The sequence below is a fragment of the Molothrus ater genome, chromosome 12 (genome assembly GCF_012460135.2).
Source record: "Molothrus ater isolate BHLD 08-10-18 breed brown headed cowbird chromosome 12, BPBGC_Mater_1.1, whole genome shotgun sequence".
Classification (NCBI taxonomy): Eukaryota; Metazoa; Chordata; class Aves; order Passeriformes; family Icteridae; genus Molothrus; species Molothrus ater.
The window spans coordinates 3,233,504-3,258,305 of NC_050489.2; the positions used below are offsets into that span (position 1 = coordinate 3,233,504).

Here is a 24,802-nt window from a genome sequence, read left to right on the forward strand (position 1 = left end):
TCAATATGTGCCTTTTGCAAAAAAACATGTTCACTATATGCACACAAAACCTACAGTGACTTAGTGAAGAAACACTCAGTCCCAAAGCAGTGCTGATGAAATACCCTTTATTCGAGCCAGGGGAAGGCATAGTCTGATCGGGCAGTTGTGAGGGTGCTGGGTGACATACCCCAGACACTAACAACTGGGAGGAATCCTGCTAGCTTGGACTCCTGCTTTTACTGTACAAACTTACTAGATGTGCTGGCTTTGCTTTATTCAAAGAATCCACCCGCGACAAAGAAAGGCTGCATTTTGTGACCAGCAAATATTAGAGTGTCTTTAGTGTGGTATCGTAGAAATCTCTGCAAATTTGTGTTTTACACATAACCATGATAATCATCATTGTTAACTGAGCCTTTGGCCTGACTACAGGCTCTTTATTGGAGTAATATCTTTATTGGATTTATTAAATTAAATTTATTATTTATTTAATTATTATTTATATATTTATTAAATTAAATTTATTGGAGTAATAGTAGCCTTTCAATGGGATCAGTTTTCAATAAAGCCAGTGACAGCAGCAAAGATGGTTACATTAATGTGATGCTCCTCGCTCCCGGGGGAACGAGCCGCTCTGAGGGGCATGGGGCTGGGAGCGCCCCTCCAGGAGGAACGAGCCGCTCTGAGGGGCAGCCACCCCTGGGGCTGGGAGCGCCTCTCTCCGAGGAAGGAGCCGCTCTGAGGGGCAGCCACCCCTGGGGCTGGGAGCGCCCCTCTCCGAGGAAGGAGCCGCTCTGAGGGGCAGCCACCCGCGGGGACCCTCGCCTCCCCGAGGCGGTGCCCGGGGAAAGCTGGTGGCGGCCCCAGGGTGCCGGGAGCGGCCGCTCCGCGTGGCCACCCTCAGGGGCTGTGGCCAGGCTCGGCGACGCGGGAGGCCGCGGGAAGCTCCAGGAGGCGAGCCGTGCCTTCGAGGCGGGCAGTCGGAGTCCGGCACGCTCCAGCGGAGAACGGCCGGAGGGCCGAGGCGTAGCGAGCCGAGCCGCCACCGCACAGCGGGGCTCCGCTCTCAGTCAGCCACAGCCACCCCCGTCTCCGCACGAGGGGCACCTCAGCCCCCCACCGGGAACCTCTTCTACGCGAAGAGACCCGGGGGGTCGCTGCAAGGAGCTCCACTGGAACACTGGGCGGCGGAGGAGCAGCGCCGTGGGGCGGGGCAGCTCCTCCCCGCCACCACCGGAGGTGGGGCCGGGCGGTGCCGTGGGGCAGCGCTGGCATTTCCGCAGAGTCGTGGTTTCGTGTAGGAGTGCTCGTCTCGTAGCAGCGGCTGGCGGACGGACGGACGGACAGACGGACGGACGGCTGGTCGGCCCGCCCGAAGATGACAGACGCCCTGCTGTCCCGTCAGGCGGCGGAGCCGGCGGGGGACGGCTACTTTCGGAAGGTGGGAGGCTCGCTGGCCAGTCCGGGGCGGGTGGGTTGCGTGCACAGCGGGCTGTGTGCCCGGGGCAGCGCCTCCCGAGGGCGGCTCGGCGCTCCTGGGGTCCCCTGTCCGTCGCTCAGGGTTTGCTTTCTCCCGGCGCAGCGCTGTGGGCTCCGTCCTGTGGCTGCCCGCGGGCGCGGGGAGCAGCCTGGGGGCAAGCGGGATGGGGACCTGGCCCTGAGGGAGCGCGGCCGCTCGGACCCCGGCGGCCCTCCCCTGCTTCTGAGCTGGGCGTCTCCCTGAAGGACAGAGCCCTCGTAGCTTCCCAAAATGAGTCAAATTGCCCTTGTCCGCCGTCTTCTTGCTGTCTTTATTTATTTTTCCTCCCGGTCTCTTCCCCGGTCTCGCTGCGTCTCCTCGCGCGCTTTCTAGTAAATTGCCGTATGTACCTGTAAGAAAGTTTACTGGAGTAAGGTAACGAAGTTAACAGATTCATTAGGAAGTTCTTAATGAACATCTGCCCTAATTACTCTTCAGACTGACTGGGCGGCTTGTGCCATAACCTGCACCTGAGTTCTCTCTGCACAACAGTAATTAGAGTTAAGTATTGCCTGTAATGCAGCCCTGTGGGGTTCTGTGAACTTCACTGGAGGTAAAGGGCAGGCAGTAAGTGCCGTTTTCAGAGAGGTTTGGTTCGCCCTTCCCTCGCTGTTTTTAAGTCCTCAGCACCTGTAAATCCCGTCCATAGGTACATGGGGGTTTTGGTGTAGATTCCGGATCCAGGACCATGAACTGTCTCGTCTATGGAGGGGGTAAAAAAAAGCTGCAGATATCAGGTTGTTGCTGCTCGGCTTTGCGCAGGAATAGCCCCATTGCGCACTTAGCAACCACCTGCATTACCTGACAGGGAGGCACATAGGCTTGGCTTTGTTGCCGTCCTTACAGGCTGTTGGATTTTTTTGGCCACAGTATTTGTCAAATTCGTGAGCCTTCAGGAACGTAAACAACACTGCCCTTTAGCCGAGGAACTGTTTCTAGCTGAAAAGAGCCAAGCTTTATCTGTGCCAACCATGCTGCAAGGAATCACCACCACCTTGAAAATAACTAGAGAGACTGAAACAAAACTTGGACCAAACCATGTCTGGCTTCCTCATTTGAGTAATCCTACTGTAATATTTGGCGAATAAATCACTTTTTTCTTAGTAGTCTTTAGCAGTCTTTCCCAGTCATACTTCCCAAGTCTTGAGCAGTCTTTCCCAATGTGGCCAAGTTGTAATTACTTCGTTTTCGTAGCTGTGTTTTCTACACTGTAGGAATCTCATAGGCTGCCTTGAGGCATGCTAGTGAAAAAGTTGATTTCATGAACTAAGTTACTGATAAGGACTTACTGAAGTTTAGTAGCCAAGTTGTGCCTCAGGTCATAAGAGTAGTAGATCTTCTACACTCAGACTTGCTAAAAGAGTTTGTTTTCAATTAAGTTGTTTTATGTTGCAGTTATGGTCGCTGAAACAGTACTAGATCAGTGTAAAGCCTATTGGACAGGAATGAAGTTTTTCTCATATATGAAAATAAGATCAATTTAATACCTAATCAGGAGCATCTTTCCTATTACTTACTGCTTTAAGACATAAGTAATGAAAAAGTGAGAATCTGATAAAATCTAAATGAGCCACATGCTGCAGTGAAATATTCTTGCCTCTGTTCCCTCAGATCTTGGAAAGGTTCAGCCAGCTCATAAGTGTCTTTAGTAAAGTTATGAACTTCAGATTAGGCTAGATGCTCAAAGCCTTTAGTCCCTAAAGGTAAGAAGGAAAATGGTATACCTTGTTATATGTTAGTTGAATGGTCTCAAAAGTCAGAGCTTTAATTCTGATTTAGCAGTTCTAGGTGCAGGAGGAGGAAAAACAAAACACCAAAGGAATGGACCAAAACAATCCCTCTCTGGGATCTTTAACAGGTACAAGCTGGGAACCCGAGGAGACTCTTTAGATGTGGCATCTACAAGTCCCTGTGAACGGCATACTTGGTGATTTCATGTGACTGAGATTAGGGACAGAGCTTTTGTTGGGTGTCCATGGGTCTTCCCCCTTCCCCTCTGAGTTATCTTGGTATTGTTTTCTCCTTCCTTCCTAAATCCCACTATTTGTTTTCCTGAAAAGATCTGAGGGTTGATTTACCACATTTGTTGGTGCAGAATGACATCACTTTCCAAGGACAGTTCTTGTGTTTTTAGGTCAAAAGGTACTTGCTTAATTGACTTTTTTATTTTGTAAGCTGTGTAGCAAGGTGAAGACACTTGCTTTGCATCAGTCCTGCTCAAACGTGGCTTCCAAGCACTACTTACACAGTGAGGTTGTCTCCCATACTTTCTAAGACTATTGTGCACAATGAAATTTTATAATTGAGAAAAATTGGGCAATTCACGCAGTATCCAGTTGTTTTAGACTCTTGATTTCTTTTGATGAATGGATTACTATGGGAAGTGTGCTCAAAGTCTCTCTTGTCTTTTATGTATTATGCTTTTTGAAATTTTAAATACAGCATACCAGAAAGCAGCCCTCACTATCCCCAAGATGCAGTATGTTAAATAACTTAATTACTTAATTTTTGTTTAGTGCCTTTTTTTTATTTTTAATGTAGGGCGGGGCCCCCATAAAACTATGACTGGGGACAGAGATGCACAGTTGTGTTTTCTGCTTTGTCTTCTGTGGCCACACTAAAAAGTGACTCTGCCATGAGTCTGAGATGTGATGGGTGCCAGGAACTGAAGTCCACTTGCACCCTTGCTCAGATTTACCCTCCCCATTCCCTTCCAGTGATGTCAGAGCTGCTCCATATGTCCCTTTTCCTTTACCCTGTCTTTTTCCACACATCTCATTTTTTCCTGTAGCAAAGATTTATCATTTATATGTGCAAAATCAAATTTTTCCTTAAACCTGTAAGATGCTTTGAGCTGGTTCAATGCTGCTGTTTCTTGTTTTTTAATTACCTAATTTTAAGGAAATGACCTGTGCAGCCACACAGGGTACATATAACTCTATCACTGTTGCTCTTATATTGCCCTTCCAAAACAACCCTCTTGAGCTCTTTGATGAGCTGCAACCAAACTCGTGAGAAGAATTTTACTTCTAAAACCAAAACAGACAACAACAAAAAAATATCCTTTGTGGTGTCCCGAAGAGGGTATGGCAAAAGGGAAGAAGCACCTTGCTTTCCATCAAAAAGAAGATAGAGCTTCTGCCTGGAACTTTAATTTCTGGGATGATAATGTAGCAGGAACTGGTTTTGCTACTGTTGTGTTTATCTTGGCTCGTTTCAGTGTACATTGCCAGGGCACACTGTACCTGTTCTCCGAGGTGGTGTGAGAGCTCTTGGGCCATGAGCCTCATCTCTTGACCTACTCTGTGTGGAGTTTCACATTCCTTCACTGTTACTGACAGCAATCTGGGAATCAGCCATGCATGTCCCACACATCCATCCAAATTCTGCCCCCAGTCTTCCTTGTCTATGAAAATAATGACAAAACTAATGAGAAGAGCAAAGAACCATTTGTTTCAGAAGCATTTAGACAGGAAGCATTTTTCAACAGACCAACAGTAATTAAAGAAGGTCATGTGTGCTTTGCTTACATTAGATGCTTCTCCCAACCATGGTTCTATTATACACCTGCCATGGTTCTGTGGCTTGTTTACCCTCTCAAATGTCTTCCTGGGTTTTTTTTAGTTATCTTTGAATTCTTATGAGATAATCAGCCTTCTTTTTCAAGCTGTTTCCCCTTTTATTTATTTTTTTTTACAGTACTCCACATAACTTTTTACAGTACACCACTCCAGTAAGCTTTTGCAAAGTAAATATCCCCGAGACACATCAACATAGAGAGCTCAGGATATTTATGATAGAGTGCTCATCCAGTCATGGGATCCAGTGTGTGATGACCTGTTAGTAGGGCTATGCCTGCCTTATTTCTGTTTGTTTGTTTGGGGGTGGTTTTTGTTTACCCTGTTTGGTTTTGTGGTGGGTAGGAGTAGAGCAGGGAAGAGATACCTAGCAAGTTCTTTCTACTCTGTTTCTCCCACCTTGACTCACTGCTTTGTAACACCTTACACTGGCCATATTTTCAAAGTTCTCTGGGCAGTCAGAAAGTTGCAGTAAATGGTAAGAAGAAGCCACAGTTAATTTTCCAAGGTTAACATTTCTGCAGCTCTCTAGCTTTGGCTGGCTCAGCATGAACCATCCCAGCTGCAGTTTGGCTGCTGTGGATAGCAGTCCACTGTGCTACACAGAGAACAGCTAGCTTAATAAAGCTTTAGATTCTGATCACTTGAACAAAGGTGCATAATTTTTTTCTCTTTCTAAGCTTTGCTTTCATCTGTGAGGCTAGATACCTATCACACAGACCCAGCTGATTCAGAATGAATGACTGGATATTAGTCCCCTGTGTCAGGGAAGAAGGCTAAAAGTAGAAGCAGGCAGCTCCATAAGTGAAGCACCAGACTGAAAATGATGATAAGGTATGGTAACTAGCTCATGAATCAGCACTTCCCTCATTAACTCCGTGTCCTTCCCCTCTTTTTGAGCTTTTTTCTGCAGGGCTTCCCCCCACCTGTTGTTAATGTATCAGTTTACCAGCCTGCCACACCTGTCCTTCCACTGGGGTTTAGCTCACGGGGTTCTTTTAAAGTCATTAGTAGCCAGGCAACCATCAACGTTAGCATTGACACAGGAATATTTATTTGGTATTTGTTCTCTTTCCACTTGCCTGGCAGGACAGAAACAACTTAGCAATGATTCATAACCCTTGACATCCAAAGTCCACTCATTATATACAAATTCATAAAACCTAAAACAGAAAGTAGGCCTTCATGTGAAACTAAGAATCATCTGAAACTTGATTAGTCAAGAGACAGACATCTCTGATGAAATATGAATGTTAAATTTTGCTTAGTGAGGGCTGTGACAAGATGCAGTTCATGTAGGAAATACATATTTGGGGTCCAATACAATAATTACTTCTTTAGCTTTAGATTAATCTTTGGGCCAGGCACTTAGAACTATAAAATATTTCATTCATAGCACAAGGAGACCAGGCTCTGGAAGACCAGATCCTCCCAACCTCTTTAATAAAAGCAAAAAACAACAACAACACACTCAGATGAAACTTGTGCTTCTGAAAGATCTGCAGTGTACAACTAAACTTTCAAAACTGAACTAGTGGCAATATTCAAAAAGAACCATTCATTATAGTACTGCAAGAAGGTAAGGAAATGACAATTTAGCAGGACTTGTAGAAATACTGGTGTGAATATGCTGTTTGCTATGATTGCTGCCAGAACCAGAGCAGTTGTGTGCACAAGTTCCACCCACATTTGTTATTTAGACATGCATGTTTAGGTACCTGGAGGATATGGCCATTGGTGTACACTGCTGGCCTGGACAAGCAGCACTGGCTGGAAAGGACTGTTTTCCTTTCAGCAAGGAGCCACACCCAGTTTCAACTCTGTGTCACCTTCAGACAGTGTGGCTCATCTTAAAAGTTCAAACCACTACTTTGTAAAGCATATTTATGTTAATTTCGAATACTTACTGCCATTACTCATTGTTTGGCAAACAGTCATGATTTTTGCATTCATCATGACTGGACTTCAGATGTGAAGCATGTAGAAATGCTGTTTGGGAAAGGGATCTTCTGCATGGAGCAAGACAAACCTAAGCACTTACTTGGACCTGTTTGCTAAATAACTTTTTAGTATACAGAATTTGTGCTTTACACAAGGGGGTATCTTTCCCAGACTGTATTTCTTGAGGTTTTTTTTCAGATATTGGTTATTTGCACTGTTCTCTATGCAGACTTCTACCTTTGTGAGCTGAAGCTCTTTTTGACTGAGAGATAGGGTAACTGAGAGGCATTTTAAAAACTTTATTCTAGTTTTAGTCTCATGTGAAGGGTGAGACAGTACAGATGTTACAATTCACACCATCACAATCAGAAGTTAACTATTTCATAATTCCAATACATTATAAGCATTTCTTGGATTATTAATTACTTCTCATGAGTCTTACTATAATGCATTTTTCATAGTTCTATTTCTCTGAAGTATCTAGTCTTATTTGTAAGGTTTTCTTTTGACACTTGTTTCTAGCTCCATTTCTCTCTCAACCACGTCTGTCCTATTCTATGGCATTTCTAAGTCAGCATTTCTTAGCTCAAAGTCTGCATACAGATGCAGACTATGTGAGCTTTCTGTCTAGCTTGGAGAATTTTCTGTAAATCCATTTCCCCCACTACCCATCAGCTTTATGGCAGCTTGAATACAATTGAGAGTTTGAGCCTGCAAATGAGCACAAACCAGCTGAATGTCTTCATCCCCTGTGCAGGAGATAGAAAGAGCTACATTTTCCAAAAAGTGAAATGTTAATTCCTCCTTCTTGGAGCCATATGCTCAAACAGGTGAGCATATCCTGAAAACAGACTCCTGTATCCACAAGAAGCCTCTGATCAAACCTGTCACACTGGAGGTTATACAGATACCTTGGTCTGCCAGTGCCGTGTCCTGTTAGGCCTGGGGTTGGTTTTCCTTCCTGTAGAGAATTGTGCCTGAGGACCTGAAATGGAGGGAAACATCTCTTAGGCTTTTTCTCTTTGCAGAGAGTTTCAGATCACTGCAGTTTTGTACTCATTGTTCAGTGGGAGCTTGATCAAAAGTTCATTAAAATGGAGAGATCACATCTACAAGCTCCATGGGCTTGGGAATCAGACAGTTGATCTTCCTGAAAAAATTCTGAAGTGAAGCTGTAAAGTATTTGAATGATGTCATCAAACCTGTTTGGCACACAGAAAGGGCCAGGGAGTTCTGGGAGGAAGCTGCAGCTTTACAGAAAAATAATGAAAGGCAAGGATACATTTTAAAAGGATGATTGACCAAAGTGGTCAAGAAACAAGTTGGAAGGAAATACCTGTGCACAAATATGAGGATAACAGGTCTGAGATGAGAATTAAATACCCAAAATGAATGCAAGAGCTAGAGGAAATAATTGGTGAGGTTCAAATGAAAAATGGCATGGATAGAATGGAAGGAGATAAAGCTTTGACTAGCAGTAGCAGAAAAGACCATAGAACACAAAATGAAGGAAAAGCAAAGTGGGGAAGAACAACTCCATCCCAGAAGAAGAACCAGACTAAGAGCAGACAGCAGCTTGGGGCTACAAGACCATGTTATACACCAAAGTGTGCATTGCTTGTGTCTTTGTGTATAATTGTGTGCAAAGGAGCAGAAAGTATTTGGTAGTTAAAGGGCTGCTTCTAATGTGAGGTGAATGAGTGAGTTTGCTGCATGTGTGCATTCCCTCCAGTAAAAAGTTCATCTTCTATCTGTGTTGTGGCTTGACACTGGCCAAACACCCAGCACCCATGGAAGTCCCAATTGCTCATCCTCGCTTGTTCTTAGCTGGGCAGAGGAGAGGGAGAAAACAAAAGATAACTAAGGGCTCATGAGTTGAGATGAGGACTGGGAGAAAACACTCTAAGGGCAAGACAGGTTCAAATTTAAAGGTACAAAGTAAATTTATTATTAACAGAGTCAGAGGAGGATAATGACAAGTAAGATATGCCTTTAAAACACCTTTTTTCCTTGCAGCCCTTCCCTGATTCCCACCAACAGTGTAGGGAGACAGGGTGTGAGGCTTTTGGTCAGTTCAGCACCCGAGATCTCCTGCTGCTCACTCAGGGACAGGAGTCTTTTTTCTGCTGTGCTATGGGTCCATCCCACAGGCAAACAGGCTTCCCAAAACTGTTGTGCTGTGGGTTGCTCATCCACAGGGTGCAGCTCTCTAAAGACAGGCTGGCTACTCTAGCTTGGGAGCACGGGCTCTCTATCCCTGGCAGCAGGGCCCTCTCTGTTCTGGTCTCCCACTGGATCACAGCTGTCTGTGGCACCCACAGGCTCCAGTGGATCTCTACACCCCCTGTGCACTTCATGCCTTGCAGGAGGACAGTTTGCTTCACCATGCTCCTCACCACAGCTGGCAAAGGAATCTCTGCTCTGACACCTCAAACACCTCCTCCCCTCTTTCTTTCCCACTGACCTTGGTGATCCCATGTTGTTTTCCCTCATTTCCTCCTCTTCTCTGACTAGAAGAAAAACTGCTGCTCGTAGGTGCCATTGGCAACAAATTCCACCAATTCAAAGGTTCCTGCAGGATCCCACTGTTATCATCTTATTGCAGGGGTTCCATAATGTTGTCTCCTTATCACAGAAGTTCCATACCTTCTCGGTGTTTCTCATGGGCAGCTCCTCACAGCACTGACGCTTTCCTCTTCACAAAGCAGCCACTGACTCCAACTCCCTTCTCACTCCCCCACCCACCCCACTCTTTTATAGCACTCTTGTTCTCATTGCTTACAGCTGGGGCCTGTTACAGTCAGGCCTGTTCCTAATCTCTGATAATTGGCCCAGCTGCAACTCCTTAGGGGTAAGATGACTTTCTACACTATCTTTATTTTCCAATATTCTATCCCCCTACATCCCACCGTGCTGAGAGGTTGATTTTGTTTGGGTTCCCTGTCAGAGAATTGCTCACCAGGTTTCCCCTGCCAGCCAGGCGGCCGCGCTGGCACTGCACAGGCAGTGGGGGATGCTCTGGCACTGGCATTATTTAACCCTCTCCTCAAACGGGGTGCCAGGAGGGAGAAGGCAGCACTGCCCCTGCCCTCCCTCCCAGCTGTGGCACAGCTGGCCAGGGTGGCCAGCAGGCAGGGCATGACTTGAGCTGTGCTGAGATGGTGGCCACAGCACCTCGCCATCCCTGGGAAAAATCACCTGTGCACTGTTTGGGTTTTCTTCTTAAATGTGGCATCCCAGAGGCATTGCCAGCCTCTCTAACCGAGCCAGCAGCGTGTCCATCTGTCAGACACAGTGGAAACTTCTAGCAGCTTCTCACAGAAGCCACTCCCGTGGCCCTCCCCACTGCTAAACACACCTGTCAAGCTGTCTGTGAGAGCTTCCTCAGTGAAGAGAGCTCATGCTGTGAGTGGTGTTTCAATGCAGAAACATTGCAGTGTAGTAATTCAGTGTGGTGTGGTTTTTGAAGTTCTGTGGCAAATGGTGCTTCTGAAGATGTTTGCACACAAGCTTCCTGGCATTTTACTTATTTATTACAAGCTTTTCAAACTAGGTATGTAGAATTAATATTATTGGGTCATGTGCCTTCTCAGTTGAAACTAGAGTAATCTGGTTTCATCAGCTCATTTCTCTTTTGTCAAGTCCATTTGCTTTCACTTGACAACAAAAACAAGAACTAAACTTCACAATCAGAATTTCATGTTCTATTTAAATACTCACTTTTGTTTTGTTGGTTGGTCATTGCTTGACCACTCATAATTAGAGCTTGTTAATAGATTTTTAAATGCTCTTATAAGAAAATAATTTTTTTCTAGTCAAAACTAAGAGGGAGAGGTCCAAAATAGTGCATAATTTAGTGGCTGGAGTAGTTGAAAGAAGACTCAGAGAAGTCTGAGCCTCCTTCTTGTGTAGCACACAATACAGCAGGACTTTGATAAGCTTTGTAATGATACCCAGTGAGGCCACTCAAAAGGGCATTCTTCATTTAAGGGTAAGCCTAAAAACAGTGATTTTATTTGCTTCAGAATTATTAGTTAAGGCTGAAGGGATGTGCTGGCAGACTCTTGAGTATTTAGATTCAAAGGCATTTGATACTTTAAAAAAAAAGGGGTGGTAGAGGCAAAGAATAAATTGTGGAAGAGAAATTTCTAACATATTTTAAAAATGTGTTAAAATTGTGTTTCCTTTAAACAAAAAAGGACAAACATGCAGTCCTATTCATCTGTAGCAGTTTTAGCTCAGAATACAATGGCTCAGCCCTGCTCAAACACAGGGTTCAGCAGTTTGAGTCTGGTACTTGTGTAAGGCATGCACACACACAGGAACATTCTTGTGAATTCTGGATTTCACACTTTACTCTTTAAGAGCCTAATTTGATAAGAGTCTGACAGTATAATCATTTTACCCTGTTAAGCTCTATTTTGGTACGTTTGAGATGTGAAGAGAGGAGCCTGGGGAAGGAGGGGGAGGAATTGTACTGAAGGTCTGAGCCACCAGAAGGAAAGATGAGAGAATCTAAAAGTGAGAGCAGATTTTTGAGCCCAAACTTTGAGCACCACAGTCTATTTTGGACAGAGCTGTATTTCAAGGCTGCTTATATCCCAGTACAGAACTCTGATATTTTACAAGGGTTAAGCAGAAGCTTTGATGGGGGTTGCTGTCTTGCCAGAAAGTGTTTTCATAAGATCCTAGAAACTTTAGAACATTCTGTCAAATTTGGTTGCATTTGCAAAATGTCTTGAAAATATTTTTAGTGGAGAACTTGTGAACTCACATGTGAACTTAAGGTTTAAAACAGATATTTTCTGTTTGAATTTTGAAGTTAAAATGTACTGTGTTCATGGTCTCTTTTGGTTTTAATGACCAAGTTTGAGACAAGAAATACTGTTAATGTCAGGTCGTCATTGCTGTCAAGGTAGCTAATTTGTATTCATACAGAACCTATGCCTTTAACAATGAATTTAAATGAACCTTTAAAGCTCATTTAAATTCAGTGTTAGTTCCTCTGAAGTTTCTTCCAACAGCAACAATAAATTTGTTTTCTTAATTCTAGGGATGTAATCCTCTTGCTGAGACTGGACGAAGCAAACTGCAAAATCAAAGAGCTCTTCTAAACCAACAGATCTTAAGAGCAGTGAGAATGAGAGCTGGTGCTGAAAATCTTTTAAGGTGTGTCTCATGGTTTCCTAGTTTTCTTGCCCAAGCAACAATTGTTTAATTTTCTTTTCATTTTGTAGAAGTCTCTTAGCTCTTGTATTTTCTCCTGTTTCCCCCAAACATGCTGCATCTCTTACTGTAGAATGATTTGTGAATCTCCCTGAATTTCTTTCAAGCTATAGCTCTACAGAGTCATTATTTGCATTCGAGTGCTCTTTCATACTACGTTGGAGTAAATGTTGGAGTAAAATGTTAGATTTTCTTAGGTTGCTCTCTTTGTTCTGCTTTATTGCTAGTGATAATGGCCACTGAACCTTGCTGAATATTGTAATGAGTCCCTTTTACAATCAAATAAAGGTATTGCCACTGTGCTGCTAGCTTTTTCCAAGATCCTTTAGTTCTGTGCTGCAAAGTAGGAAGGACCATCCATTGCCATTTTTTCCTCCCTGTAATGATGGACAGGAGTGGCAGGGTAGCACACATCTAATTTGAGCTGGGTTACCAGCAGCTGCCACCAAATTCTCCTGCAGTTTGAGGTAACTTCATCTACTGCATTTTGTTAGGATATGTTTCCATATGTGCTGTCCCCATAGGAGCAGCCTTATGTTGACCCTGTGATTATCTCTTTGATAAACAGCCTGTAGATTTCTAATCTCACACAGAAGAACTGAAAATTATCCCAATTGTCCTCTGCAGTGGTTTCCTGTAGTGTCTGTTTCTCTGCAGCTGGAGCAACAATGGGTCTTCAAAACCAAAATCTAGTAAATATACTTAAGTAAGAATGCTTGGATAAATGAAATCTTCAAGTTGTCATTAATCAATGGCTTGCCTGTTACCTGCTTTATCTCCACTCTTGCAAGAGATATGACAGGTTGAAAACTTAGGTAATTCTAGCCTCTGTGACTGACTTAAGTGTGCTTTTTTTCCTGGTAATTAACTTAAGGAGTGAGACTTAGAATTTTCCTGCTCTTTGTATGGTTAGCAAAATTATTGTACCTGCTTTTGAAACAGAATACTTCATTCAGTTAATGTTTCTGTTTGTGAATTCAGGAGTGTTTTGGAAGGGCTAAAGAGGTGAGTAATATCTAGTGTGGAAACTGGTAACATTTAACCTAGATATCCTAAAGTTCAGTTTCTGCTGCCACTATTAACTGCTGAAATACTGAAGTTGCTATTTACAGGAGTGGGAACTCAATCTATTTAAGAGTAGAGGAACAGATTTCTTTTTAAGATTGTAGAAATCTAAAATGAATTGGCGCCTGTTGAACTATTAAAACTTGCTGGTTCTTTGAAAGAAGCAATTTTATAAGTAACCTGACCACCAGACAGTTCACATGATTAGTTGTATCTACAGTCTCCTAAGGAAAAAAACATAAACAAGCTTTATGTTTGCAGATTCTATTTGAATTTCATCACGTTCTAAAAGAAACAAATCTATTGCTGTCCACAGGAAGCCTTGTGGAGTAGAATTTGAGAAAAAACTGGAAATGCAGGTTTCTTTACTTTCAGCTGAAAGTAAGCACTAGGCTTGAGGCACATGATCCACATTGTGCCAAGACTTTTGTTCTTAGAGTTTCTAAAAGTTACCTTCTCCTTTTTATTGGCTTCTGCTCTGGAAATTAAAATTAGATTCAGTGTAGAGTTACGTGAATCTTGACAATACCACATTGCCCCTGTAGCTGTTTTTCACTGGTTTTTACTCCAAAGTATGTCTATACAGTGTAAAAAACATGAAAAGGCCATCAAATTAAATTGACATGGATGTTCACAGCCCTAGAGCAAATAGAGAAATCAATTTGGATGGAATTTTGGGGTTTCTGAAAAAGATATTAGAATCCCTCCTGTGGAGGATGGTAAGCTAGACCAAGCATGGAGCCTTAATGCATCATAATTCAAGTGCTTGTGGCATCAAAACGTGCCCATTTATCTGTGGGTGCTGCCTTTATCAAGGAAGATCCACCCCACAATATGTTTGTCTCCAGTTTGGTTTATCAAGGCAACAGATGTGAACATTGCTTAATTTAAGCAATCCAAAATATTCTCTAAAGTACAGCATAGAAAAATCACATAACTCATTTTTAATATAAAAAACAAACTTAGAGTTTTAGTCTTGGAATAATTAGTTCTTCGTCAAGGTGCTCCATAAAACTGGAGGACTGCTCCAAGTGGAGCCTAGATTTATGAGATGGTTGTTCATAAAGATTTATGAAGGTGAATTTTGTCTTGAAATAAAGGTAAATGCAAAATGCTGCAAATTTAAGTTTGTTCTTGTCTTCAGATTCAGACTCTAACATAAGGGTACAGTATCTTAAACATGGATACCTTTTACCTTAACCTCATACCTGTGGATTCATAGATACAGGTGATTTAAGTATCTTGAAAAGAGTAATATTCTAATGAAATTGTCAGTGTGGAGACTTAGATTAGAGATTGTGATATAAATACACAAATAAGTAATCACAGATCAATGCTCAGGGTGTGTTAAATGCTAACATCCATTGTGCTTGCAGTTCAAAGTGTTGCCATTTAAATACATAAATGGTAAAGGAAACAAGCAAACAAAATCATATTTGCATCCAACAAAATCAAATTATAGAGAAAATTTTCTTGTATTAAAAAGATCTGGTTGAAAGATATTTCTCTCTGTAATAACTTTTGGGGGAAAGTTATTTTCTTTTATTCTTAAGGTCAGAAGTCTCAACAGAGCTTTATTCAATTTATAAGGTGGGAAAGTCTTGTTGAAGAATGTCTCCTGACTCTCCCACCTCCACCCACCTAGCTTCTACATAGAAAAAAACAAAATCACATAATCTGAAAATAGGACAGTGATTCTGATTAAGATGCTTTAGTTTTGTTGATTAATGTATCTGAAAATAACTGAAAGAATCTGAAATTCTTAGTCATACATGGAAAATCTGGATTATAGGACATCTTCTGTGGCTGCATGCTATTATCTGAAACTATCCCAGGCACTCTCTTGACAGAAAAATCTTATAAATTCTGAAACATGAGATCTTGTATCATCTCTTAAGGAGATAAAAAGAAATCTTAAAAATGCTGAGAATGCTTGCATTAGAGGTTGAAGGGGGTCAAGCAAGCTTGTAGAAAACCTTTTCTGAGCAACAAAAAATTGCTGTGTCTCTGCAGAGCAACCACCAACAACAAAGTACGAGAGCAAGTCCTGCTGGAACTGAGTTTTGTCAATTCAGACCTGCAGATCTTAAAGGAGGAATTGGAAGGACTTAATATCTCAGTAGAAGTTTATCAAAATGCAGAGTAAGTATAAAGCTACGTCATTCAATTATTAACAGATCTTCTGTTTACCCTTGAAAACAAAATTGTTTCTAGGGGAGCGTGAATGTTGGACACTAATCATGTGAAAGAGCAGAGAGCTTGATAGGAGGAGAACATACTTGGTGGTGGATTTGTTGACCAAGGGTTAGTCTGCATATTTGTCCTTCTCTTGGGAAATGTGTGTGCCACTGCTCCTTGGATGTGAAGTTGCTTTGAGGAGAGGAGCATTGTGAGCATTAAAAGCTCTTGGGGCTCTACTGTGAGCAGTTGGCACTTAGCAGAATTCCCATTGGAATGGGAGTTTGGCTCAGTGCATTCTGGAGTAACAAACTTGGCCATACAGTAATACCTCTTCTCAAATGTGGTGCATTCAGCAGTGCCCTGGAGCTGGAGGACAGAAACACAGTGCTGATCTGATGTTTAAAGCAGCCTAGGTAGTCTTGGATGTGTGATCTTCAGTGACAGAAAAACATCAATTTCTTGGCTAAAGCAGAGGAATTTTTAGTAGATGAAGCTGGATTTTTTTCCAAGATACTTTTCTCCACTTTGAAGAGCACACTAAGTTTTAAATTGCAATGGATTCCTGAAAGCTAAAACTTCAAAGTTAAGGAGTATTCATTGCCTGCATACTGAAATGATTTCTGAATCAGTTATATGTCTTGTTCCTCCTGAAACCAAATATTTACTGTTTGATTAACAGCACCTCAAGGTACAAATACACATGCTTCATGTGATGGGGGTATAATTTTGGGTCCCTCTTAGCACTGTTCTCATTAGGTGTTAAACTTCCAGGTGGATTACAAGGAATTCTTAATGTAAAAGGATGAATAACTTCCAACTGAATGCTGACTTGATGCAAAATATCTATGTTGTAATTTTCTCAAGCAGCAACTTGTGCTAAACTTCTTACCCTCCAACCCCCATGGCAAACTTTGACAACTATTTGAGGTGAAAATATTTTGGGTTTTTTTGGTTGGTCTTTTTTTTTTTTTTTTGAGATTTGGGTTTCTTGTTCAAGATTTTCCTGGTCTTCATAGATGCATGTGAGCACAGAGAGCAGTTACAACTGTGGAAACAAGAGCAAAGCTCCACAAGAACGATTTCTTTTTCTAGCTAAAGAATATTAAAAAATATTTGGATTCTCACTGAAGGATGAGCAGTAGGCAGGCAGAAGCCTTGAGGCTGGACAGCAGTATGCTTGCTATTCTCTCCTGATCCTACTTTCCCAGTCTATTTTGAATGGTGTTTTGCCTTTCTTATTCTTAAGCTCTAAATGCTTTTCATGTTTCATCAGCTCAGCTATTCCCTGTGACTGCTGTCCAGCCTTTAACAGTAAGGAGCTATTAATAGTTCTGCCTATTGTGCATGCAGTTGTTAACATAAGGTCACACCCATGGTTCACTGGGCTACCCTGCATTGTGTTATAACAATGCAAGGGTTGGCCCTCCCAGGGCTTGCAGGCATTTCAGCTTGATTGAGAAGGGTGATGCTATTTCTTCTCAGTTCTGGAAATCCAGGATCACCTCCCTAACTGTTCAGTCCTCTCATGATTGGCTCCATGGCTGTGGCACCTTAGCTGTGGAAAAAGTTCAATTCACTTCCTTTGAATGACCAATGCTGATACCTCCAGGGCATGTGGATGGCACTAGAATGGATTAAATCACTAAGTTAGGATTTCTTTACCATGTGTCTCACTTCCTTTTGAGGAAAAAGTCTTGATATACTGTGGGAAAAGTGTTGAGGTTTCTTCTAAAAGCCTCATCAGAAATCAGATAATTTGCACACTTGAAATGGTTTTGGCTCTGCATCCTGGAAGTCCTTTCCAAGCTAGCAGAGCCACTTTCTGCATCATGCAGGACTCTTGCTCTGCTTAGGAAGCTGCATTTCTACTGCCACTCTCTCGAGATGGAATTTTCACCAAGAAGAAAGTTGGTTTTGCTGACAAGACCATAAATGAACGTGGGATTTTGTAGTCGGTAATGAAATGCTCTAAACAATGGTTAGACAGTCAAAAAGCTGTTTGAAAAGTGAAAATATTAGATGAACTTTTTAATTGCTTGATACTGATCTGTTCAATCTACGCAACCAACTGCGTATCTGGAAGCCATTCTGACCTTTTTTCAAGTCAGCTCTCATCCTTATTGCCCTGTGATATTCTAGAGGTTAACACCTAGCATTGTCTAGAAATGAAGCAGTTCTTGGACTTGCTGCTCCTAGCCCTTTCTCTGTGACAGCTGGTGCACTTTGGCCCTGCCACATAAATAACCACTACATACAAAACCATTGGTAACATATAAAATACAGATTAGAACTGCTGATGCTTACCATGGCTCTTACTGTGGCACATCTCCTTGCTGCTGTGGAGCTAAATTGCAGTAAGGCAGCCTTTGAGAGTCCCCTTTCCTTTGCCTGGAGGAAAAATAGGCTTAAATAATAGGAAAAAAACAAAGTGCAGGCAAGTAGCTTTCTTCAATCCCTTCTTGAGAAGTACAGGCCATTAGGCAGGTTTGCTTGTGCAGAGAGGAACTGTATACTTTTCTCTTTACTCCATCAATGTATGAACTTCCTGTCATCAAATAAAACAAAAGTAATTATAACAGAAGCAGAAAAAAAAACTTGTGACTTTTTTTGCCTTTTTTCCATAGAGAGACTTTCAGTATTCCCTTGGTACCTCTTGGCCTGAAGGAAACTAAAGAGGTAGACTTTACACTCCCCCTCAAGGTAAGTTTTACATACAATTTCAGAATGAATAGTTAACAGTAATAACTTCCATTTCAGATTTGTTTAAAGAAACAGAAGTAATTTAGGTACAAATTATTTTTTGTTTTGCCCTAAGATCAAGATCATGCTATGTTAAAAATTAGCTACCACTGATTTGCATCATTGCTCCTACCTAATTAGGACAAGAAGTCCAAAAATGTTATCAGAAATTCCATTTTGAAGACAGAGTTAAACCAAAGAATAGAAATTCCTTCCATGGTTTTGTTTCTAATAATAGTATTGATTACTGGTGTAAGTGTGAGAGGAAGTAGTAATGAAGGTTTTACTCAGCATAATGTAGTGATACACCAGCTTACACTAAGATAGCTCACTCGTGAAGCAGTGCTGCAGCATTGTTTGTTGTCTGATGTACTTTGCTGACTGTTTGAACCATCCTCTGTATTTTCTGTACTTCTGTGTATTGTGCAATACAGACTTTAATCTCACAGTAAACCATCTTGTATCACTGTAGCATTTGTGTCTATTTTTACTTCTGTGGGTTAAATTCCATGGTCAGATCATGCTACTGCTTCATGTCATTGCAGCTTTGTTATTTTTTAAGTGGAATTGCCCTAGTGAAGCTCACAAAAAGTTGGCAGTCTCTTTCTGTTAACAAGTTTTTATGGTCACTTGATCCCCTTGTCATTTTAGATAGCAGAGTTTGTTTGTCCCTTTCAAAACCACTAAGTGTTGTTGTTTTAAAACCAATTGGAGCTAATGTAGCAGATGTTTGGTTCCTTTACACCACAGGGAAATCGGTCTGATACCAAATCCTAATCCTGCTGTTTTACTGAAGTCTCTTTGTTACATGTTTGCTGAAAGGGAGTAGACACTGTTCAAATCACAACTGAATCAATTTTATACTGTTTGGAAGTGCAGAAAAAAATAGTTTAGGCTAATTTTAGATATTACAAATTTTTATCTTTTTTTTCTCTTTTTAGGACTTTATTCTGGAACATTATAGCCAAGACAGTTCAGAGTATGAAGATGAAATAGCAGATCTCATGGATCTGAGACAAGTAAGTTCAAGTATGGTATACTAGGAGGTCTTTTAACAGTGGTAAATAATATTTGTATAGAATCAAAATGCAGCATTTTACTTATAGCTTACTGTACTCCAATTCACTTCATTTCTGAGACAAGGTGCATGAATGTCCATTGTCCAAGAGCTTTACAGTCTGAGTAAGGAAAAAGTGAAGAAACAGATGCAGTTATGCAAAATGATTGAGCTATTGATGTAAGTTTGTAAATTTTGTTAATCCGAGATTATTTTTTTATTTTAAAGTATTTTAAATTTAGCAGAGAGAGTGTTAAAGATGATTAACCTGGCAAAATACTGTAGTAGAATGGTGGGTATTTCTGACTATTGTTTGTTTCCTGTGCTATGCTAGAAACATAAGCCTTCTCTAGCTTTCATAAAATACCTACAATCTTTATTTAATTAAGTTTGAGACTTGCCAAACAGATTCTGTTTGCTTTTTTAAAGGTTGTGTGCTACTTGTGTGCAGCTGAAAAACTTTTGGCATGAACCCATATGGCTTTAAGCTTCCTGTTCTCAGATTCCACACATTTCTATGATATGCAGAGGTCCAAAGGAAGCAGAGCTTTATCCTTGGGGTTTCAGTATTCACCCTGGAACTCAATTTTATTCTGTTGTCTTTCAAGGCCTGCCGCACTCCTAGCAGAGATGAAGCTGGCATTGAGATGTTGATAAGCTATTTTCTGCAACTTGGTTATCTAGAAAACAGATTTTTCCCACCCACCAGGCACATTGGAGTTTTATTTACATGGTAAGTGTGTAGTTCATGTTTCTCTTCAGTCCTTTTTTCCCCCCAGAACATTGATTAATCATTAACTGTCTTTAATCTGAAGTATGTCAGTCTGTATCACCTCTTGAATCCCTGCAGTGTGTGTTGTCAATTTTTTTCTTTTATTTTCTTTTTTTTTAAGTTAAAACTAAACCTGCATACAGTACACTCTTTACATGTTTAGAGTGAAACCATTGGCTAGATTATGATTTGGGCTACAGGTTAGCACAAGGGAGAAAGAGAGGAAATAATCTTCATTTTGGATAGCTACAGATGTTTCTGAATTCTGAACCTAGGTGTACAAAATGAGGACAAAGAATGGGGTTACACCTTAATTCCTCTCCTTCAATTTGTTAAGAAGACCACTAGGGCCAGAAAAGAGAAAAGAACAGCATATTTTTTATAAGGGAGTATTTACTATATCAGTGAGCAAAATTTGACTCTGAATTCAAATTTTTTATGATGAAAAAAGATGACTACCGTGTGGCCAAGAGAAGCTGTTAAATTTCTAGTGAGAACTGCAAATAGAAACTTTAAACACAAGCAGTAGAGGATCTGACCATGCCAGTTGATCTTTGGCAGCACCTGTAGGAGAGTGTAGCAGCACATATGGATACTGCTCAGTCTGCTCTCCACCTCTGTGATGTTTTTTGGGCATTTCTGAGTTAAATGCAATGAGCTTATGGAGGCACTGCTGTAAAACCTGCTGAAAACTGTCTCAAATAAAGCTGTTCCCTGCCTTGGTTAATGGTGTGGATTGTCCTTGTAGAACATAATGGTGTTTCTGTTCCCCTTCATTTTCACTGTAGCAGAACAGTTAATAATTCCACTGCTCGTTCAGAAAAACAGAATTAAAGTGCTTGTTTTTTTCCAATAGACTCTGCTAATCTTAACACTTCTAATATTTGTTTCCCAAGGTATGATTCCTTCACAGGTGTCCCAGTGTGTCAGCAAAATCTGCTGCTTGAAAAAGCCAGTGTTTTATTCAACATTGGGGCTCTCTACACACAGATTGGAACAAGGTGCAATCGTCAGACCCAGGCTGGACTTGAAAATGCTGTTGATGCTTTTCAGAAAGCTGCAGGTACACATCTTAAAATAATGGAAAGGTCTTCATGCAAATGTCCCCAGTCTCATTCTGATGTCATACAGATTTCTGTGTTTCCTGCTGGCCTGATTACACTGAAAAGGAGGAATAGGGACAATCAGGAAGCCCAGTGAAGAGCTCAGATGAAGCTTTAAAACCTGGAAGTGCAGTCTGAACATGCAGATAAGATAGTGAGTGCAGTGGTTAATGATTACTGAACTGCAGTTCAGAGGTCAGAGTTACTGCAGTGGCATTAACTGCTTCATTCCTTGTTTCACTGGCACACCTGCTCTTACCTCAGTGGTGTCAGATCTGTACAAGAGACAATTGACAGCTTTGATAAAAACCCTTAAGCCTCGTTATCCATATGAGGGTCTTAAAAATGAATCTTACTTTTTCCTCTGGTGAAAGTTGCAATTCATTGGAAGTTGATTACCTGTTTTCCATAGATTCCAAAGGCAATCAGGTTCAAAATAATCCATCTGTCCCAAGCAAGGAGAATAGAAATTCCAATAAAGGGAATCCTTTCCCTTGAACTAACATATTATAAAGTCTTTTGTTTTCTTTAGGGGCCTTTAAATAAATTTTCTGATTTGTTTTGTAAGTATCATCTGTGCTACACATAATATTTAAAGACATGTCCTTTGTAATTAATATATTCTGTAGGATTTATTTCTGCACTGACATCTGTGACTATTGGTTTGCACTGTATGCCTTAGTTTGCACTTAGCCTTATCAACTAAAAGCTGTGGAGCACAGAGTTGAATTTTCATAAATCCCCTCCTTTGAATACACAGCTATCAAAAAAAATATTATTTCTTCGTGCATATTTAAAATAAATAAATAAATTATTTTTCAACTTTTGTGTTTCATCTAAAAGAAATTTCAATACTTGGGAAATTTCTCCGTTTTACTGCTGCTCCTTCATTTTGTAAATAAAAAAAAAATCACTGCTTTTCACTTCAACATATTTTCAGAACAGAATTAATGCAAAACTGGAAAGGTGTTATTTGCTACCACAGTTACCTTTGCAGGGCCCCAAAGCAGCATGCTCAGAGGCATTTCATTGTACCTGTGCATGGTGCTGTGACACTTCATTTTGTTGGCAGAGCATGATACCGAGTCTGTATTAACTGTTTCCCAGTGCTGAATGGAAGATGTTGCACAGAATTTGTCCTCAGCACCAGCAGAATTATGTTGAGAATAAAAAATACCATGTTTTTTTCCTCCTATACTTTCAGTTCCTTTCAGTAGGGCACTCCATCAGTACTTGGGATATGCCTGTAAATTTGGGATTAATTTTCTTAGTGCAAAAAGGTAGAGATGGCCATGTTTTAAATTTGTTTAATGGCATATTAAAAATTCAGATATGAGTGTAAGATGGAAAATCAAAAATCACAGACACTGTTTAGTGGGAAAATACAGCACAACATAGCCAGAACTGAGTGTGGTGGCAAGAACTAAGATTACAGAAAGTGGAATCTTTAAAAGGCAGAGGCCATACTGTTACACCTCTGCAGGTCTGTCAGCTTTAGCAAGCCAGGAGAACTCACTAAACCAGTTTGATGAGATGCCTGCTGAGGGTTCTGCTTCCATCCATGAAACTGTTACTCACTATTGCACTACAGTTAGTGTTTGTTTCAGATTTGATAAGTGATAGAAATTACTGGTGTTTTGGTGGAACCAAATGTCTAGAGAATAATCTTATTTTTACCCTATTAAATATATTTATATATCTATAAATGAAAATTCTAAGTTACAGGCACGGATTGGAGCTTTCATTGGGACACACAAGTCCAATTAGCATCATCTGAAAAGAAGATTAATATTTAATTAATATGTTTATGTCATTTCCTTCTATCCTGAGGTTCTACTGCTGTCATCTCCTTAGAGCTGTGCAGATTTTTCTCTTTTTTGTCCCCTGTATAAGCCACAGCCTGCCACTCCCATGTATAAATCACAGTCAGTTCAGCACAGTCTTATGGTCAATCACAAGAACTTTTCCAAGCAAATCTGAAGGCAGTGCCCTCAGAACTTGCAGTTTCTGTAGCTCCTCAGAAGTGTAATTTTGACAGCTGTACTTGGGAATGGTTGATGGCAATGCAAAGCAAAACCTGTAGGTCAGTCTTAACTTCTTATGTGCCAAGAATTCCTTCAGATTGCTGTAGTGCAGTACTAGAAAATATCCTTTAAATCCTAAGTATTGTGGTACATATTAGAATTCAGTTCACTTGTTTATCTTTGTTATGCTGACAAAACCATTTTGTAATTGCAGGAGTTCTAAGCTACTTAAAGGAGACCTTTACTCACACCCCAAGTTATGACATGAGCCCAGCTATGCTGAATGTTCTGGTAAAAATGATGCTTGCACAAGCTCAGGAGTGTGTTTTTGAGCAGATTGGCCTTTCTGGAATACGGAATGAGTTTTTCACACTAGTAAAAATGACACAGGAAGTTGCCAAGGTAAAATATGGGACTTTAAATCTAGTCTTTAAAATCACTGTTTACAGTGCTGTGTTATTGCCTACAGCTTTTAGTAATATTAACTATTATTATTTAATATTACAAAATATATATACTGTTATTATTGTGTATATATTATTATTATGTCTACTGTTATATATAATACTATATATATTATATTATATATTATTATAATATTATAATATATATTATATAATATATTTTATATAATATATATTATATATACTGTTATATATTATATAATATATATAATATTATAATGTTATATATAATATTAATATTTATTAAATTTATATGTTAACAACCATTACTGGAAACCAAGAATAACATAGGGCAGCTCACAAACTACAGTTAAAAGCATAACCTTTCAGAAGTTTAAAATGTGAACAAAATTTAAATATTATTCTAGAGTTGTTACAATTTATTTAATTCATAATTCATGGAGATTTACAGAAATAGGCAGTGAACTTGCTGAAGGTTTTTAACAAGCTATTTATGTTGGTCTTTCAAACAGTACAGATTTTATCCACAGAACTACATACAAAAGGTCACAGGGTGTTTGTTTGTGTGGTTCCCTGTTAAGTATTGAACACAACCTGTCTTGTTTCCCAGCTGCTGAAGGGTATGCAAACCTAAAAATCTTCTGGATTTCTCCAAAAGAATAGCTGAATTGCTGAATTGTAAGTGAGGGAGGGACCTTGACAAACAAAGTCAGATTGGTACCTGCAGAGCTGTCTTGGGACTTGGCAGAAAATGGTGAGATAGGCTTGTCCCAGGAGGTGGTGTTAGTGCTTGACTGAGGTATGCACTAAAAATGTGTGCCATGAGGATATTCCTGTGCTTTCTCTTATTTCAGAGTAGCAGATACAAAAGGGGTTCCATCCAAGAAAAAAGGCAAAGCCTTTCATCCCAACCCTGCAAAGCCTCTGTGATTTATCTGTAGGATTGATCAGCTGCAAGGGAAAGATTTTGGATTCTTTTGATCCATTAAAGCAGCATTCAGTGCTTGAAAAACTATTTTATTTCCTCTGTATAAAGGATTATATCCCAGTTTTAACTAGCCCACACAAACTTAAGGCTATGTTTGACTCCACAGTTTGAAAGTGTAGCACAAACCTACTGTTTGAATATGCTTCACTCTTTTTCAACTGAATTAATGAGATATATTTGTAAATTAGGACCTGTTCGTTAT

At 40.6% G+C, this 24,802-nt stretch overlaps 1 protein-coding gene across 1 annotated transcript in view; it reads left to right on the forward strand.

Annotated features, from left to right (window-relative positions):
- The first annotated feature begins 1,248 nt into the window (after positions 1–1,248).
- Positions 1,249–24,802, forward strand: part of RHPN2 (rhophilin Rho GTPase binding protein 2) — a 30,681-nt gene continuing 7,127 nt past the window's right edge. Inside the window, 8 exon segments of the mRNA XM_036390070.2 lie at positions 1,249–1,423; positions 12,074–12,189; positions 15,325–15,453; positions 18,117–18,192; positions 19,173–19,250; positions 19,897–20,021; positions 20,957–21,123; positions 23,402–23,589. Coding sequence (XP_036245963.1) covers positions 1,361–1,423; positions 12,074–12,189; positions 15,325–15,453; positions 18,117–18,192; positions 19,173–19,250; positions 19,897–20,021; positions 20,957–21,123; positions 23,402–23,589 — 942 coding nt within the window. The 5' untranslated portion in view covers positions 1,249–1,360.